The sequence below is a fragment of the Molothrus ater genome, chromosome 18 (assembly GCF_012460135.2).
Source record: "Molothrus ater isolate BHLD 08-10-18 breed brown headed cowbird chromosome 18, BPBGC_Mater_1.1, whole genome shotgun sequence".
Classification (NCBI taxonomy): Eukaryota; Metazoa; Chordata; class Aves; order Passeriformes; family Icteridae; genus Molothrus; species Molothrus ater.
Window position 1 is genome coordinate 12815785 of NC_050495.2, and position 17934 is coordinate 12833718.

The window sequence follows — 17934 nt, forward strand, 5'->3', positions numbered from 1 at the left end:
CTGTCCAGTCATGAAGACAGGCTGGAAGCTCCATTCCTGTCCATTGAGCAGACAGAACTCTGACAGTTCACCTGCCTGGCAGGTGGGGTCAAGCAGGCTTGGAAGGAACTGCAGGTGAACTGCAGGGATCAGCTGTGGAACAGAGCACTGGCTGTGTCTGTGCTGCACCCCAGTCCTGCTGCTTTGGTGGAGTCAGCCACAGACTGAGCTTGGGGAGGGCACACAGGGGCTCTCACAGGAGGGATTCCTCATTTCCTGCCCTCTTCATGTCTTCTGTCACACATCTCAGCCAGTGACAGTGCTGAAAACATGGACAGAAATTCAAGCTCCGGCTTTATTTAAAATTCAGAATTGAAAACACAAACTCCTGGGCTGTGGAGTCAGACATCCTCTTGCCAAGTCCTGTCCTTGGGTTTTCTGTCATTTAATGTCCAGTTGCAGCAGAAGGAGCAGAGTAACTGCCCTGTCCCAGCCTGCCTGCCACAGCAGGGGAGGGTGGGTGCCTCCAGAGCTGCCTCTGGCTCTGTCTGCCATGGGCAAGGGAAAGGCTGAGCATTAATAAATCCCTGCCTGTTGTAGCTGGGTATAGGAACCCAGAACATCCTCTGGCTGTCCAGGACGGCCAGGACCCCTGCCAGGGGGCTCAGAAGCCCTGGCACAGAGCCCAAAACACCTGTGGGTTTGATTATGACCCATGCAGCAAATCACCAACCTTAGATGAAGATCAGCAAGCCACAACAGTTTAGGTAGAAAAATAGTGAAGTTATCACAGGGGTGGAAAAGTAGATTTTAGGGTTTTGGTATGGGGGTTCAGGGGGCAAGATGGAGGGAACTGGGTGTGTCCAGCCTTTCTCCTTCTTCTTCTTGGCCTCCACCTTCTGCTGTGATGGTGGCACTTTTGGATTGGTTCAGAGTAGAAGCTCACTGTCTAACACAGGTGATAGGTATTGGAAAGGAATTGTAAACATTGTACACATTGTAGTTTTTAGTACAAAGACATAACCCTGCCCTGGGGCAGGCAGAGTGCCTGGAACTGTCCTGCTGGATGGACCACGGCAGGGCAGGAGAAAATTCTTTATAGATGAGAAACAATGAACAACCTTGAGACTGAGAAATGAAGAGCCCTGACTCCTTCTTCAAGCACCAGGCTGGGAAAAGAGACTTTTAACAATCTGGGGGTCACTGTGAGCAGCTAAAGATCCCAAGAGCTGGGGGCTGTGAGCTCTGGGCAGTGATTTGAGAACGCTCTGGGCTCTGTCTGGGTGCTGCCCTGAGCTGTGCCTGCCTCCCAGAGCCAGCAGAGCTCTCACCCCTCTCCTGGGCTCAGCATCTGCCCTGAGCTCGCTCCAGGCATCTCCCTGCTTGGGGCAGGTTTTCCCTGTGTTTGTATTTTTGAGATATCTCTTTTCCTTACCTGCTGGTTTTGGTTAATTTCCTTTTTTTTCATTCCATATAAATGAGGTACTTTTTGAGCTTTGTGGTGCCTGAGAAGATGCTGTCTGGATTCCTTATCCTGAAGCTTTGATTGGAGGTGACCTTCAAGGGCTTGCCCAGGCATATGGAGAAACCTTGGCTCTTCCAGCCACATCTTGTGGGCCCCAAGCCAGACCTTAAACTGCTGCATCTTAGTCCTGTGATGGCAAAAATCAGAGTCTTGGAATGTTACTAAAGGATAGCAGAGGTTTTATTGCCTTGTGCAATGTCCATATAATCTACTAAACAATTCAAACAGCTTTGTGCTTCACATTAATTACAGGTATTAGCTGGATTTAGACAGTGATTTATGACTTCTGTTCATTTAAGGCAATAATTAACATTTACCTATCTCGGGTAAAGTTCCAAAAGTAATACTGAAAATTGATATTTTCATCTTGTGGCTTTTCTCATCTTTAAAGGTGCTTGCATGTGCTCTCATGTGTTGCCTGACCAACTTACTGCTGGTTAAACATGCCAGGAAACAGAAGTGTCTATAACTGCACTTTAACTGGGAGAGATTCAGCATTATCACTCTAAATTTGGCTGCTTCCATTACAAGTGTTGCTCTAAACAGGCCAAAGGGTCTTTCCCTGGGGAGGAAATATTGGATATTGCCATAGAAAAACATCCAGACTGCAGCAATCTGTGAAGGGGATCTTGCTTAGCAGTTCTTTTTGAACACCATCAACTGAAAATATATGAAGATTCCTAAATTTAGACCTATAAGAGAGAAAACTGCGTCCATGAGAGAGGAGCTGGAGTTTCTGCTGCCTTTCCTGCAGCCTTCTCAGGTGCTCCCATGGGATCCCTTAAGGCTTTTGGACTCCAGGACTGGAGCTGGGATGTGAATACCTGGTACCAAACCTCAGAACTGCTGAAGTAATTCCTCGTGGATTCATTTGTTTTCCTCTCTTCAGACTCCATGTAGCCTGCAATAAATCCGTGTGAGATGTGCAAAGAAGTTGCTGTTAGTGCTGCAGAAATGCAGTGATCTGGTGTGTTTAATTGCAGGTTCCATTGCAGCTCATTGAGAGCGTGGAGTGCCGGGATATATTCCAGCTTCATTTGACTTGCAAGGACTGCAAGGTTATCAGGTAGGAGAGGCTCAGTCTTAAAGTGGGGGGAATTTCCTTTCCATGTGCCATGGGCAGCTGGGGTGGTTCAGGGAAATGGGGTTTCTTACTTGATTTCCCTCAGAAGCTTTTTATTTTGTCTGATTTTTATACAAGGAGGGCTGTGTGTCTCATTGTTGTGATTCAGAAGAGGAGCAAATCTTGCTCTGAGCCCACATGGCTGCTCTTGGCTTTGTTCTGAAATTAATTTCAGTCTCACTGTGTTGTCCCTGCTTTGCAATCAGTTAGAATACATTGCTTCAATATATTATAGTTATATCAGTATTTCCATATCAATAGGTACAGAAGTAGATAAAGCCACTGATAGACACATTGCAAATGAGTTTTATCAAGATTTGGGGTTTGGAGGCTTCATCCACTCTGCATTCTCAACACCTTTGAGAGTACAGTCACTATCCTTGAGACATGGTAACGTCTTGGAAAAGAAAATGAGGGAAGAGAAGGTGAAGGAAGGTGGGAAATCCAGATGTGCAGGCAGCAGTAACTCCTGGCTGTCCCTCCCCAGCTCCAGGGCTCTCTGAGCTGCCCAGCCTCAGCTGCTCCTCACTGGGTTTTTTTAAAAAACTTTCTGCTGCAGAAATTAATTTTGATCTATGAACTTTAATTAAGAAGAAAGGAACATTTCTTTTTGATTAAATGTTTGCTGGCTGTACCTTTTGTGTAATGAAAGGAGCCCCAGCCATCTCCGAGCACTCAGAATGTTTAACAGGTCAGCTGCTTCCTGAAAGGCTGTTTTTTCACCAGGACTGATTTTACTTTAGAGGTAATATTTAGTTTAATTTGAATTCAATGTTTAACTTCCTCTTCACTTGTAGCTCTTGACATTTAAGAAAGTCACCCTTCTTCCCTACATTAATTTGTTTTTTTCCCGTCAATTGTAGAATGAATACAAATTATTTGTATTTTTGCCATCCTTATCAATTTTTTCTCAAAATTGCTTCTCCAAGACTGAGGGCTTGGTGATGGTTGGGAGATGATGAAGTTTGGGAATGAGACAGAAGAGTTAGAATATATTCTTGTTCTTTTTCATGAGCAAACTTTGTATTTTGAGATTAGAATTCAAGTGGAGATAATACTTGTTATTTACACCACTAACTTCAAAAGAATTTAGAAGGAATTTAGGGTGAGATGTATCTTGTCTGAGTGTGGATGTTTACTAGAGAATTACCCTGTCTCAGTGAGTAGTCTGGGCTTGCTTTACACTCAGTGATGGGAAATAAATAAACACCTCAGGCTGCAGTTCCTCCCAGCTCCTGGGAGATGTTGGACACGGCTTTTCCCTTCCACGTTGTGGCTCTGAGCTATTTGCAGGTATGGGAGATAAATCTGCCCCAAGGGAATGCAGATGCCATCATTAACCAGGACTGAGCAGAATGGAAATACTGGGGCAATATTTAATAACTATAAAATCTTAAAGAAAAATGTCAGAGCAAAATAAATCACTGGTTTATTTCCACCCTTTTACTCTAAAGAGTCCAGGAATCCTCTTTGAAAAGAAAAGGCTAATGTGATTTTAATGCACTGCTTTGAAGATTGGTTTCTCCTGTGCAGTGAATATTCTCTCTGTTTGTTAGTCTGTAACATTGGGCAAAGCTCAGTCAGTGCTTCCCAACAAAGCCAGAAAGAGAAGGGTTTTCAAAGGACCTTAAATCCCATCTCATTCCACCATGGGCACCATGTTCCACCAGCCCACGCTGTTCCAAGTCCTGTCCAGCCTGGCCTTGGGCACTGCCAGGGATGCAGGGGCAGCCCCAGCTGCTCTGGGCACCTGTGCCAGGGCCTGCCCACCCTGCCAGGGAACAATTCCTGATTCCCAAGATCCCATCCATCCCTGCCCTCTGGCAGTGGGAGCCATTCCCTGGGTCCTGTCCCTCCATCCCTTGTCCCCAGTCCCTCTGCAGCTCTCCTGGAGCTCCTTTAGGCCCTGCAAGGGGCTCTGAGGTGTCCCTGGAGCCTTCTCCACTCCAGGTGAGCACCCCCAGCTCTCCCAGCCTGTTCTTGTTTACAGGACTGTGGTTATAGTTCTATTATGTAGATTATAATGTGTGGGGCAGTTTTCTGAGTTTCCCCCTGATCCAGCAGTCAGAAGGGGCTGTAACACATTCCTGTCTTTGACCTGAATGATCTTCCCTTGATTTTATAGGTAACACATGGAGAAATGTCCCCCTTATTCCTGGCAGGGCACACCCTGGTTATTCCCAGTCACAGAATGTTGCTGCTCAGTCAATCCTGACTCCTTCAGTGTTTCTTTACTCATTCCACAGGTTTCATTTTACTTCCCATTAGAGTGCACATGGAAGCAGAACTAAGTTGTCAATAAGGTGTTTATCCTCACTTTGTGCTCTCACAGAGCTTTTCATGCTCAGCCTGTCACCTTCTAGAGTGGCTTCTCCTACTGAAAGTCACCCATGGGATGTTTGTCTCTGGGCCAGGTGTCAGTTTTCCACCTTTGAGCAGTGTCAGGACTGGCTGAAGAGGCTGAACAATGCCATCCGCCCCCCGTCCAAGATAGAGGACCTGTTCTCCTTCGCCTACCACGCCTGGTGCATGGAGGTTTATGCCAGTGAGAAGGAGCAGCACGGGGACTTGTGTCGGCCAGGTACGTGGGAACAGCCTTGGCATCACCAGAGCAGCACCTGATGTTCCTGGGAATTACTGGGGTGGCTTTGATTCGGTCAGTCAGGTGTGGAACCAGCAGCATTTTGCTCACCACAGCAGCAGACTTCAGTCCAAACCGTTCTGGGTTGATTGCCACATTTTTTGTCTGGCACACTGATCTGCAGGATGGATGTTGGGGAGGAGAAGGGAGCCCCTGAGCTTCTCCTGGGTTCATTCACAGCCACAGGCAGTGATCTTTTTCTGTGGAATACCATCCTTGCTGCAGGGGTTTTGAAGCCCACAAGTAAATAAAAGCTCAAGCTTGGCATGCTGCTGGTTGTAGCACTTGGTTGAGTATGAGAAATCTGATTTCAGGCACTCTGTGATCTGCTGTCAGTCACAATTCACTGCCTCAGGGAAGTGTCCCAGTTACCAGGCTGAGAGATGTTCCTGGGATTCTGTCCTTGCTGCTGAGGCTGCTCTGGAGCCTGGCACAGGCTCTCGTGTCAGTGGTGTCTGGGGAGGAGCAGGGCTCACACAGTGGCAGGAGGGGCTCCCTGGCCCTGTTCCTCTTCACACACTTCATTGGCAGCTTCTGGAAAATGCCAAAAATCTCCTCAAAGCAGAGTTTCACAGCCAGGGCTTTTCCCTCTTTACTAATTTGGGAAATGGGAGCTGGCAGACCTGTGGAAGTCTTGCTGAGTCTGCTCTTCCTCGCTGAAACAGAGAGACTTCAGCCTGATGCGAGGTTAGGATAATCATGGAATCATGGAATGGTTTGCATTGGAAGGGACCTTAAAGCCCATCCCATTCCACCCTTTGCCATGGGCAGGGACATCTTCCCCTAGACCAGGTTGTTGCAGCCTGGCCTTGGACATTTCCAGGGACAAGAAGCAACATTTACCTTTTTATTAATTTTTATCAATCAATTTTTTTTTCTTGCAGCTTTGCTTTTCTATCAAATCATTTTCTTTAATATAACTTTATCTCCCTGTAGCTGCCTGTGGCTGGGGGTAGATGTTCTCCTTCAAAGAGCTGCATTACAGCTGAAATAAATCAGTGTGAATGTGGCTGAAGAAGTCAATCCAGAGACATTGGCATTTCTATGTCCAAGGAGCCCATTATTTGGTAGATACAGACAAAATTACTAAAGTGCTTCAAAATCCATCCAAGTGTCAACAGAACACATTTTCTGGGAAAAATATCTTAGCAGTGTCTATAGTAGAGATCCAGGCTGTGGCTCACAGGGTCAGCTTTAATTGGAAGCACAAGCCCACAAAATACCCAGCTTGCTTTCCCTGGGCTTTTGAGAGTGGGCTGGGAAGCTTCTAAACATTATCAATGTTGGCTCAAAGTGCCTCTTAAAATACCAGCAATTCAGGAGAAATGGACTAAATATTAAGGTTGGTGTTTTGTTTCCAGGAGAAAAACCTGTGGCTGCACAGTAGCTAAAAATTAAGAGGGAAAAATCAAACAGAATGTATGATTTTCATGTAGCTTTATGTGTTTGTCTTAAAATCCACCAGGCTGAGCAGCACTGATTTGGGATATTTCCAGTGTTCTCATTTGCTATCCAAAAAATGGCTCAGGATGTAGCACAAGTTTTAAGGAGCAGTGATGGGGAAGCCCATTCTTGTGGTGCTCCAGTAAAAGAATTAGTGGGATTTTTAAATTTAAAAAGTCACTACTAAGGACAAACTTGGCAGAGGTTATTGCCTGGCTGGAATGTGTTGTCCAATTCCACCTCTACTCTTGACAAAGGATCTTTATAATACTGTAGTTAATTAAGCCCTGTAATTAGGCTGCTGTCTATATTCTTAATTTACCTATTTATATTTATTTCTAACTGTTCATTAGAAATCATTCCAGACATGTGCATTTACATCTTGGGTTTAAACATGTATCTCCAGATATCTGGGGGATTGAAAGACTTTAAGGATTTTCTAAAATATTTAATGGAAAGATGTAATACTTAAAGCATTAATTTTTCAGCAGATTTCCCCCCCTTGGGTGCTGCTCTGCCTCAGGATTTAATGCTCCAGTAATTTAAAGAGACAAGCAATGGATGGACTTTCAGAATCACTTATCTAGTGCTGCTCACATGCTCATTAAATTTAGCACTTCTCTTAGCCCTGGAAACCTGAAAATTTTGTCTTATTTTCCAGACTTTCTGTCTTCTTATTCTTTATTGCCATTGTATATTTTTCAATTGTATTTTGAGACTTTAAAACAAAAGTGTCTAGGAAATAAATGGGGCTCATTCCACTTCCTTTAATATATTAATCCAGGAGTTTGTGAGGCTCTTGTGACTGATATTTGTGTCAAACAATCATTTATGTGTTTTACCTCTCTATCTCCACCTGACTCACAGAAGAATAATGTCCAATTTATGATGGAAAACTGAGCTGCAGGATAAATGACAGCAATTGCCTCCAGCCACACAGGAAACCTGGGGCTGGAAATGCATATTCAAAGGATTGCCCACGTTCCAGGGCACATTCCAGGTCTTGCCCTTTTTCACCAGAGCCTCACATTCTTCTCATTGATAGAAAATTGTTCTGAACTTCCAACCATCCCACTTGGATTGCTGATGGATCTCAGTTCCTTTGCTGATGTCCTTGGTTCTGTTCTGCAACATTGGTTTTTTATATGAATTTCCAGGAGTTGGTAATTTCAGGGTAAAACTCCTTGCTGGACTCTGGCATTTCTGGGGAGGTGGCCAGGGCCAGATGTCAGTGCCAATGGCAGGGTGAGGCTGTGAAATGCAGCTGGTGGCTTTGGGCTGAGGGATGTGCTGCTTTTCTCTGTTCTGCAAAGTAGGAATCCTAATTCCTTATTTCCCATTCATTTCCCCTGTGCTCTTGGTCCCCAGGAGAACATGTAACCTCCAGGTTTAAGAACGAGGTGGAGCGGATGGGGTTTGACATGAACAATGCCTGGAGGATTTCCAACATCAATGAGAAGTACAAGTGAGTGCTGGGGCTGCTGCTCCACAGCCAAACTGCATCTCCAAATGCTCAGTTACTGAAACTTTTTTCAACTTCTACAGTTCCCAAGAAGGGACAATCAGAATTATAATTTTTTTTTGTTGGTTTATAGAAAAAGTGTGCTTTAAATTATTTAATGTTTTATTAGCTGCTGCATTTTTTTAGGCTTGGAAATACCAGGTTTTGATGTGGCTTATTAGAGAATAAGCATTCTAAGGGAGAGCTTAAGTGAGCAAAGAGTGGAGTTTGAACTTTTGAAGACATTTTTTATTGTTTCTTATTGTCTAACTTACTACAAAGTAATAAGTTTGTTTGTAATAAGTAATAAGTTTGTTTGTAATAAGTAATAAGTAATAAGTTTGTTTCCTCTTACTTATTCATCTACAAATTTAACTCTTCCAAACCTGTTTGGGTTTTTTTAATTTTTAAATTAAAAAATTAAAAAAACCCAAACAAGTTTGGAAGAGTTAAATTTGTAGATGAATAAGGAAGAGGAAACACTTTCTGAGGTCCTCAGAGTGCAGACAAAAGGCCTCTTTAGGCTCTGGAGCAGAGGAGGGTGCTCTGTGATCCCCAGCTGGGGGGACAGGCTGTTCTGGCTGAGCCCTGCTCCTGCTCACAGCAAACCCAGCTGGAACACCTTGTGATGGAGCAGTTGGAGTGCTCTGCCTGTGCAGGATAATGACTCCCAGCTGGGGGCTGCTGTCCCTGCAGGAGCAATCTCTGCTTTGGCCTCTGCAAGTCGGGCGAAGGAGAAAAATCCATCCCTCCATATTTAATGCTGGAGGAAGGGAGTTTATTAACAGCCAGGGAAGCAGGAATTAGCAGAAGGGCTGTGAGGCTCCTCCAGTGCTGCCTTGTGCACTCTGGAAGCCTGAGCTGCTCCATGGGGCTGACTGTGCTCCCTTTCCCCCAGGCTGTGTGGCAGCTACCCCCAGGAGATCATCGTTCCTGCCTGGATCACGGACAAGGAGCTGGAGAGCGTGGCCAGCTTCCGCTCCTGGAAACGCATCCCTGCCGTGGTGTACAGGTGAGGAGCAGCTGCAGCAGCCTTCCCCAGGCTGGAAACGGCCACTCCTGGCAAGGAGAAGCTGGAGGAACTCATAATTGGGAATTCTGGGAGGTGCTCAGGCTGCTCTGGCTAAGGCAGACGCTCCACGGGAGCTCCGAGTGGGAATAATGGGTTTTATTTCGAATTCCAAGCACACGCTGGAGGAGCACTCAGCATTTGCATCTCCTGCAAATCATTCCTGGGGCAGTCACCCCAGTTAAGATTGATTTTTAACTTTTCTTAATATGAAAATGAAAAAATGGGAAATGAACACATCAGAGGAGAGCTGATAAATGGCCTCCCTGGCTGGGTACTCCTTTGGCTTTTCCCTGACTCATCTGGCTGATTCTCAGACTGCAGTATAAACAAGGACAAATACCAAAATTACTTGAAGGAGATCTAAAACTCAGATTAAAAATTAATGTGCAGTTTAGCTCTATCTCCATATTTTAGATAGTTTTAATTACACAGACCCTTCCCTACACTGAGTCCAGCAATTCTTCATAATAAAACTGCTTGTCTGAGAGAATGGGTTTTGGCAGCTTCTTTAATAAGAAACACATTATTAAAGAATTATTTGTTTTTTATTAAAGAATTAGTAAAGAATTATTAAATTCTAAATTATTAAAGAGTTCTTTGTTTTTTCAAAATATTTTGAATTTTGTGGATACTTGGTGGCTGCCCCATCCCTGGAAGTGTCCAAGGCCAGGTTGGACAGGGCTTGGAGCAACCTGGGATAGTGAAAGGTGTCCCTGCCCATGGCAGGGGATGGAATGGAATGAGCTTTAAGGTCTGTTCCCCCCCAAGCCATTCCATGATCCTATAAACCTGTCACTAAATACCATGGCCCCTTCCCTGGGGTGGTTATCCTCCCATAAATCTTTCAAATCTCTTAAAAGCATCAGATGACAAAGGGATTAAAAAGATAATGAATACTGATATTCCCTAAGCCTGGGCACCCATTCCTGATGAGCATGGGGAGCAGGAAAGCTGGCAGGTCCTTGCAGCTTGTGTCAGAGCAGCCAAGGGCAGGAGAGCTGTAGGCTACAGAACTCTATTTGCTGAGCTTAAGGGTTCTTGTTCAGTGAAGGCAGAACAAATTGGCTCATGGCAGCAAACCATTCCCTTGAAATCCTGCTGTCTTTCCTCCTTCTCCTCCCAAACAACGAAGGGGTTCAGTGTGGTCTCTTTTGGAATGGTGAAGGGGCTGTTCCCTCCTCTGCTCAGCTCTGGGAAGGGGAAAATGCTTTCCAGCATATGCTAACACTTAAAAACCTGGGTGTTTTATTACTACAGTACTAAAGGTGTGTGTATATATATTATATATATGTTAAAGGAGAATAATATATTAAAGGAGAATAATATGATTTCTATGTGGGTTTGGGTTCAGCTTTTGGGCCTTTTCTGCAGTTGTCACATAATTAGGGACACCTCACCTGCAAACACACTTGCCCAGGGCAGCATTCCCCCTGCTGTCATCACTGCACAGAAGGAAAACACTTTGTTCTCATTCCTGGGAACACCTTGCATTCCAGGGGTTTATAGAAGAGCAATTGAAAAGTCAAAAGACCACAGAGACTGAAATTGTTCTGTTCCCCATGTTCAATTTTCATCAGTTCTGCTGAGGCTCTGGGTGGTAAACCACACATGAGGATTCATTGCTGAGCTTCAAATCAGTGAGAGAAAAGTGTTTCTCTTTTTTGATTTCTTTTTTTTTTCTTTATCTTAACATTTGGTAATAGATTTTCAAGACATCCAGTTCATCACTCTGGGCTCTAATAGAGCTCACAGCAGTGAGGGGGGGAGGCTTTCTGAGTTTGACTGGGCTTGGAGCATCCTGGTCTAGGGGAAGGTGTCCCTGCCTGTGGCAGGGAGTGGAACAGGATGAGCTTTAAGGTCCTTTCCCACCCAAATAATTCCGTGATTCTATGATTGGGATTCCATATACAGTTTTTTATATATATATATATATATATATATATATATGCATAAAGCCAGCTTTTTTTCACTAAGGGGCAAGAGCTTCCTCAACATTTTTTATCCACTGAAATTATTTTGGGACTTAATGATTTTAGTTTCAGTCTTGATCACATTACTAAACTTCTTTTTGCTTTACTTCATGGGAAGAAGAAGTAATCTGGATTTTTTAAAATAAGTCCAGTCATTTGTCTCAGATGCAGATCACTGGGACAGAGACCAGAAGCACACCCTGGCAGCAGGAGATTCACTGTCCCTGTGAAGCAGTCCTGGCTGAAAAGCCCAGCAGGCTGATTTGGAGACCAGCTCCAGGAATGCTCCGTGGGGATTGGGCTGTCAGGAGCGTTGCTTCCATTCTATGATCAGATTTCTAAAGAAATCTCACACCAGACCCTGCAGTTTTTCTTTCTGTTTCCAATTTTTTAAGCCTATTCACACATTTCATAGAGTCACAGAAACGCAGATTGGGTTGGAAGGGAACTTAAAGCTCATCTGATTCCACCCTGTGCCATAGGCAGGGACACCTTCCACTATCCCAGCTTGCTCCAAGCCTCATCCAACCTGGCCTTGGACACTTCCAGGGATCCAGGGGCAGCCACAGCCTCAACCTCTCTGGGGACAATAATTTATGTAGATAAATCTGGCCCCAAAAAATCAATGTTATGGAGAATGCTCTTAGGGTTTTTTGGGAAGACAGTAGCAAGGGCTTCCTGCTGTCTTGTAGAAACAGCATCATGAGAGCCTCCCTGAAGGTTCTCTGTGTGGAAGTGTCCTTTGGCCTTGCACTGCTGAGGGCGAGCCCCCACACAGGCCCAGGCATCCTGGGCACACAGAAATTCTGTTCCTGCTGTGAGTTACATGCCTGAACTGCAACAAAGGGATTTCCATTACAGTGCTGATGGTTCAGAAATGCAGCACAGGGAGCAGTTCACCCTTCCCTGCTCCTCACTGCTCTGTGGTTACAGGGACTTGGGGGATTTATTGTTGTACTCCAGCATGGTTTAGACACAGGAAGCCTACACAGAGGAGTACATGTGTCCTGCAGCTGTACAACAGCTTGTAAAGGGCTTTAGAGTTACCTAATGCTGATTTACTCTTGGTTTCTGCAGGGGGCTCCAGGTTTTTTGTCTCTAGGGAGTTTTCCATGGGGGTTTTGCTTTAAGTTTTTTGAATAGTTTTGTTTTGTTCCTGAGCTCTGAGTGATGCCCTCTTATCCCAGCTCTGTCCCTGGGGATCTCAGCATCACACTGGCTGTTCTTTATCCCTGTGGCCAGTCCAGCTAGAGTGAGTGGAATTCTTCAGCCCTCCAGCGTGCCCCTAACTAGAATTGTGTGCTGATTTCTGGTACCTCTGAACATGGCAGATTTGTGCAGGGCACTGCTGGGGCTGCACAGCCACCAACAAGCTCATCTCCCAGCCTAATGATTCTTCATTATTTGTATAATGCGAGGCAAGGACCTGGAGATGAAAATATAACTCTTTATGAACCTATGAAAATTATTCTGCAGCAGGTAGTAATGAAATCTAGGAGAACATATGGAAAAATAAATGAGCTGCTCTGTTCAAAATAGATTTCTTACACATATAATGATGTTTTATTTTCTTTTATTTGTGCAAGCGTAGCGGGGAACTAGGTGGCCTTTCAGTGATTGGCACGTATTTTTTCCTGAACTAATTTGCTCTGGGTAGAGCTGTTTGTGGAAGGCCATTAATTCCAGCAGAAATCCATTTCCCTGTGCCTGCAGTCGGCTGGCACCTGGTGTAAGAGCTGTGGCTTCGCATCGCTTTTCCTTTGCCTCACTTAACGCAGCGTGTCAGTGCTTCCTCTCACTGAGGGGATTTTATATGAAACAATTATAAAAGAGCTATGAAAAGTACTTCAAGCCCATATCCCAGCCTGTTTGATCACTTGGAGGCTGAGCACCACGGAGCCTGTCCCTGTGTTGCTGTTGGATGAGGAGCAGGAGGCAGCGGCGCCCACGCGGTGCCCGCGGGGACACTGCGGAGGAGGTGCTGCAGCACCCGGGGGTGACAGCTCTGACAGCACAGCACAAACCAGCCTGTCACACCTCCAGAAACATCCATCAGAGTGCTCAGAGCCAAAAAGTCTACACTGGTTGCTTTGAGTGGGCTGGCTTCCTGTTCAGGGCTGTTAAGATTTGCTTAAAGGTTACACTGACCCTCAGCACTCTGGGCTCCCTGGTTAGAGGGAAGTGAACAGCTCCTGGCTGCCCTGAAGCTGAGGTGGGCAGTTTGTTTGCAGGAAGGCTCTAAAATATTTTCCTGCATCACAACATACAGGAGTGGTAATTGGCAGGAGCAGACTTTGGAAGTCCAGGATTCAGAGGGGACTCCTGGGTGAGAAAAGCATTGCCCAGAGGCACCTCTGCTTGAAAAGCTGTTATTCCCAGAAATGCACCCCTGCCCTGGGCTGATCCAGCAGTGTGAGCAGTAGGGAAAGGGGAAATTCTGCCCTGCCCTGCTCAGGTGAGACCCCACCTGTAGAGCTGCCCCAGCCCTGGAGCCCAGCACAGGAGGGACCTGGAGCTGCTGGAGAGAGTCCAGAGGAGGAGATGCTCCAAGGGCTGGAGCCCCTCTGCTCTGGAGCCAGGCTGGGAGAGCTGGGGGTGCTCACCTGGAGAGGAGAAGGCTCCAGGGACACCTCAGAGCCCCTTGCAGGGCCTAAAGGGGCTCCAGGAGAGCTGGAGAGGGACTGGGGACAAGGGATGGAGGGACAGGACCCAGGGAATGGCTCCCAGTGCCAGAGGGCAGGGATGGATGGGATCCTGGGAATTGGGAATTGTTCCCTGGCAGGGTGGGCAGGCCCTGGCACAGGTGCCCAGAGCAGCTGGGGCTGCCCCTGGATCCCTGGCAGTGCCCAAGGCCAGGCTGGACACTGGGGCTGGGAGCACCTGGGACAGTGGGAGGTGACCCTGCCATGGCAGGGGTGGCACTGGGTGAGCCTTAGGACTCTTCACAGCTGAAAGTGTTCTGTGATCCTTTGACTTAAACAGAGAAGATCCATGTGGAGGAGTGCTGAGATATTCCAGCTGGGACATGAGGCAGGGATTAACTGTTCTGAGGTGCCCCACAAGTTGTGTGTGCTGCTCTGGCCACTCCATCTGCAGCTCTCTGCACCCACAGCTGGGCCTCCTTTCCCCAGGGCTGAGCTCCCTGAATTCAGGGTGCTGCTGGGCAAGGTCAGGGAGAAGTTTGTTCCTTCCAGCTGCAAACACTTCAGTGGCTGGTGAGTCCCAGAGCTGGTGGCAGCAGGGGGATGTGCCAGCACAAAGGCAGTGAGTGGAATTACTGTGATAATACATTTCAGTCCTCTTTTTATAACAGATCATAGGGGAGAGTCTTCATACCTTTTTCAGAGCATGTTTGCAGTGGTTCAGTGAGTTTTAATTATTCCAGGTCTGTTCTTTTTGCGTAGTACAAGAAGCCAGGTCAGATTTAAGGAAATAACTACTAACTCTTGCGATGTGTGAAACAAAAAAATTTTTTTTGAATGTCACCTCCCAGGAGATGAGATCCATGTCCAGGTTAGGGTGTTCTCAGTTATCCCCCATCCATGTTGAATTCCTCTATCATGCCTCATCATGTTGCTGTTCCACAACACTCCACAGCTTTCACTGGCCAACAGGCCACAATACTGAGCAAGAAGATGCTTTGTTTTCTCTTCCTGACCTTGCTTTGACTCTCACCTGTCAGTGACTGTGATGACAGCCATCATTCTGTAGGGAAGCTGAATCCCAGGTTGGGGATGACTGCTGAATGATGGTCCCCGTGGGAATGAAGCTACTGGAGCACTCCACTGAACTTTTTGTGTCCTGTGTGCTCTTCCTGCTGACTGTTGGCTGTGTGTTCCTGTTCTCAGGCACCAGAGCAATGGGGCAGTGATCTCCCGCTGCGGGCAGCCCGAGGTGAGCTGGTGGGGCTGGAGGAACGCCGACGATGAGCACCTGGTCCAGTCCGTAGCCAAAGCCTGTGCCTCAGACTCCAGGTCCAGCAGTAACAAGTTAATGAATGGCAATTGTTCCAGAGATCTGTCCAACGGAGGGGACCTCTCTGATGTGGAATTTGGTAAGGCTGCCGCTGTTGCTTTTCAAGGACAGAGCTTTGTGTAAAATTTCAATCTCTGGTGCTGTAACAGAGGGAATCTGTTGTATTTAGTCCCCATTCTGCAGTGCATGTGCATGGTGGGACTGAGGGAATCGTGCTGTAACCAATGTCAGAAAGATCCTCTGAGCTCATCACCCGTTTCCTCCTCCCCAGACTCCTCCATCTCCAATGCCTCAGGAGCAGAGAGTTTGGCAATCCAGCCTCAGAAGCTTTTGATCCTGGACGCGCGATCTTACGCAGCAGCCGTGGCCAACAGAGCCAAGGGGGGTGGCTGTGAGTGCCCAGGTGAGCCAAGGGGGATTGGCTGTGAGTGCCCAGGTGAGCCAAGGGGGATTGGCTGTGAGTGCCCAGGTGAGCCAAGGGGGGGGATTGGCTGTGAGTGCCCAGGTGAGCCAAGGGGGGGGGGGGGGTGGCTGTGAGTGCCCAGGTGAGCCAAGGGGGGGGTGGCTGTGAGTGCCCAGGTGAGCCAAGGGGGGGTGGCTGTGGGTGCCCAGGTGAGCCAAGGGGGGGTGGCTGTGAGTGCCCAGGTGAGCAGCATTCCTCCTCAGCTTTCCAGGCAATCAGTCAAAGGGCTTTGCTCCAGTGTGATTACCCTGACACCCTTCAGCACTGCCTGTACACTGCTCATCTGTCTGAACGTTCTGGATCATGGCAGCCCCCACCCAGCCCTTCAGAGGGCAGGTTGAGCTGTTAATTAGTCTGTTCTCAGGCCATTAACCCAGCTGGCAGCAGTGCTCAGTGAATGCTGAACCCTGTGGAATCTGCTGAAGAGCCTTCCCTTGCTGAGTCAGATGTATAAACCAGAGAGAGACAAAGGTGTCCAATGTACTCGTGCTTAAAACCCCTGAACGTGTAAAACCCACTGGCTGCAGAGGAGAAGAATATTCTAGAATGGTTGTGCAAAATACAACTTCTCAGCAATTTCCCTAAAGCTGGAGCATTTTTCAGTATTTGTATCATAGCAACTGCAATCCTGCCTCACCTTGCATGTGTAATACAGTTGCAACACCACACTCTGTGTTCTTTGGCACTTGTGAATTGGTGGTTTTATAAACAAGGGATTATTTATGGTCACTGTTGGGTATAATGCAGCCTGTTAAAATTCCATGGGTGGAGAGGCTGGAAAAAAATCCCAGACAGAAAAACTGGAGATAAGATAACGAAAGCTCTTTTGACCTTTTATTTTGGTCTTTGCTGCAATAGCTGCATTTTGATTCATAGCCACCAGTTTAAAAAAAATATAGGTTTTCATTTAACACCTCAAAACCACTAAATAATTCTTCATCAAAGAGTAAAATTACAAAACAGAAAAGCACAGTATACAGGAAGTTTGATTTTCTTCCTGTATATTGGCTTTTTAATTCTGTGGAGAAGATTTTCAAACAGCTTGTCACCTTCAGTAAAACCTGTTTTGCTTTTTGCTGCTAAATTTTCTGCAGGTATTGTCAGGTCTGCTTCATTCTCTGTATAAAAATAGCTCCTCTATGCTGTACTTTAGATATAATTCAGTAAAAATACAAAAAAACTCTGAAGTTGTCTGATACTGTCTGAGGCCGCTCCTGGAGTTGCAGTCCCTCATTGTGTTTGGCCCAGCATTTGTTGGGCTGATAAAGAATTGGGAAATCAAGTGATACAAAACATCACAGACTCCTGAATTTTCTTGTGCAAGCTCTCAGCATCCCAGATTCTGAATCCTGATTATTTTTCTCCTGTAGAAATGCTCATTTTAGTTACTGTGTGATCATTCTTGTGCAGACTGAAGCATCCCAGCAGAGGGAAGACTAAATCTTGGGAAAACTACTGAACTGGTATTTTCTGGCTCTCTTTAGGTGCCTCCTGAGCACTGGCCCTGTCTGTTCAGGCCTCCAGTGTTGCTTGAGCATATCCAAAGTAATTCCATGTATTTTGTTTTCCTGAGCTCCTGGTATTTCTCACATGTGTGATGCTTCCTCATACAATTCCCTCAGAAGAAAGCAGTGGATGAAGTAACCTTTCAGCCTTTTTGAGTGTTTAGGAAAAGGAATCTGAAATCTAACTTAAATCCATAAATTGCCAATTAAATATTATGTATGTTTTATATCTTTTGATGTTTCTCAGTCTTTTTACAAACATTCTGGAACCTGGAGCACAGGAATTCCCAGAGGTCTGCACTCTGCTTTTTGTAACCTGAAATGAAACATTTGAAATAAATACAGCAGGACTTAGCTAAATGCTTCCTGTTTTGCTGGGCTGTCATGTTCTGGAATACCCAGAGAGCTCCAAGGACTTACAGAATCTTTGTAAACAGATTATTTCATCTGTTCACAGCAGCAGGGGTTTGTTTTTATGAAAAAAAACTCCTCTTTTAGAAAGGTAGTTGTTATTTTCTTCCCTCTGTCTTGCTCTTTCCCTGCAGAATATTACCCCAACTGTGAAGTGGTGTTCATGGGGATGGCAAACATCCACTCCATCCGCAAGAGCTTCCAGTCGCTGCGTCTGCTCTGCACACAAATGCCAGATCCAGGAAAGTAAGTGGAAGTTTGGAGGTTTGGGCCCTTGGTTCCATGTTTCTGCAGCCACATTCTTCTGCTGATGATTTTTAAATTGA

At 46.1% G+C, this 17934-nt stretch overlaps 1 protein-coding gene across 1 annotated transcript in view; it reads left to right on the top strand.

The window, feature by feature from the left end:
• Positions 1-17934, top strand: part of MTMR3 (myotubularin related protein 3) — a 75736-nt gene that overhangs the window by 41626 nt on the left and 16176 nt on the right. The window contains 7 exon segments of the mRNA XM_036392904.2: positions 2488-2570; positions 5042-5208; positions 8080-8176; positions 9111-9224; positions 15103-15308; positions 15501-15632; positions 17743-17854. Of these exon segments, the coding sequence (XP_036248797.1) occupies positions 2488-2570; positions 5042-5208; positions 8080-8176; positions 9111-9224; positions 15103-15308; positions 15501-15632; positions 17743-17854 (911 nt within the window).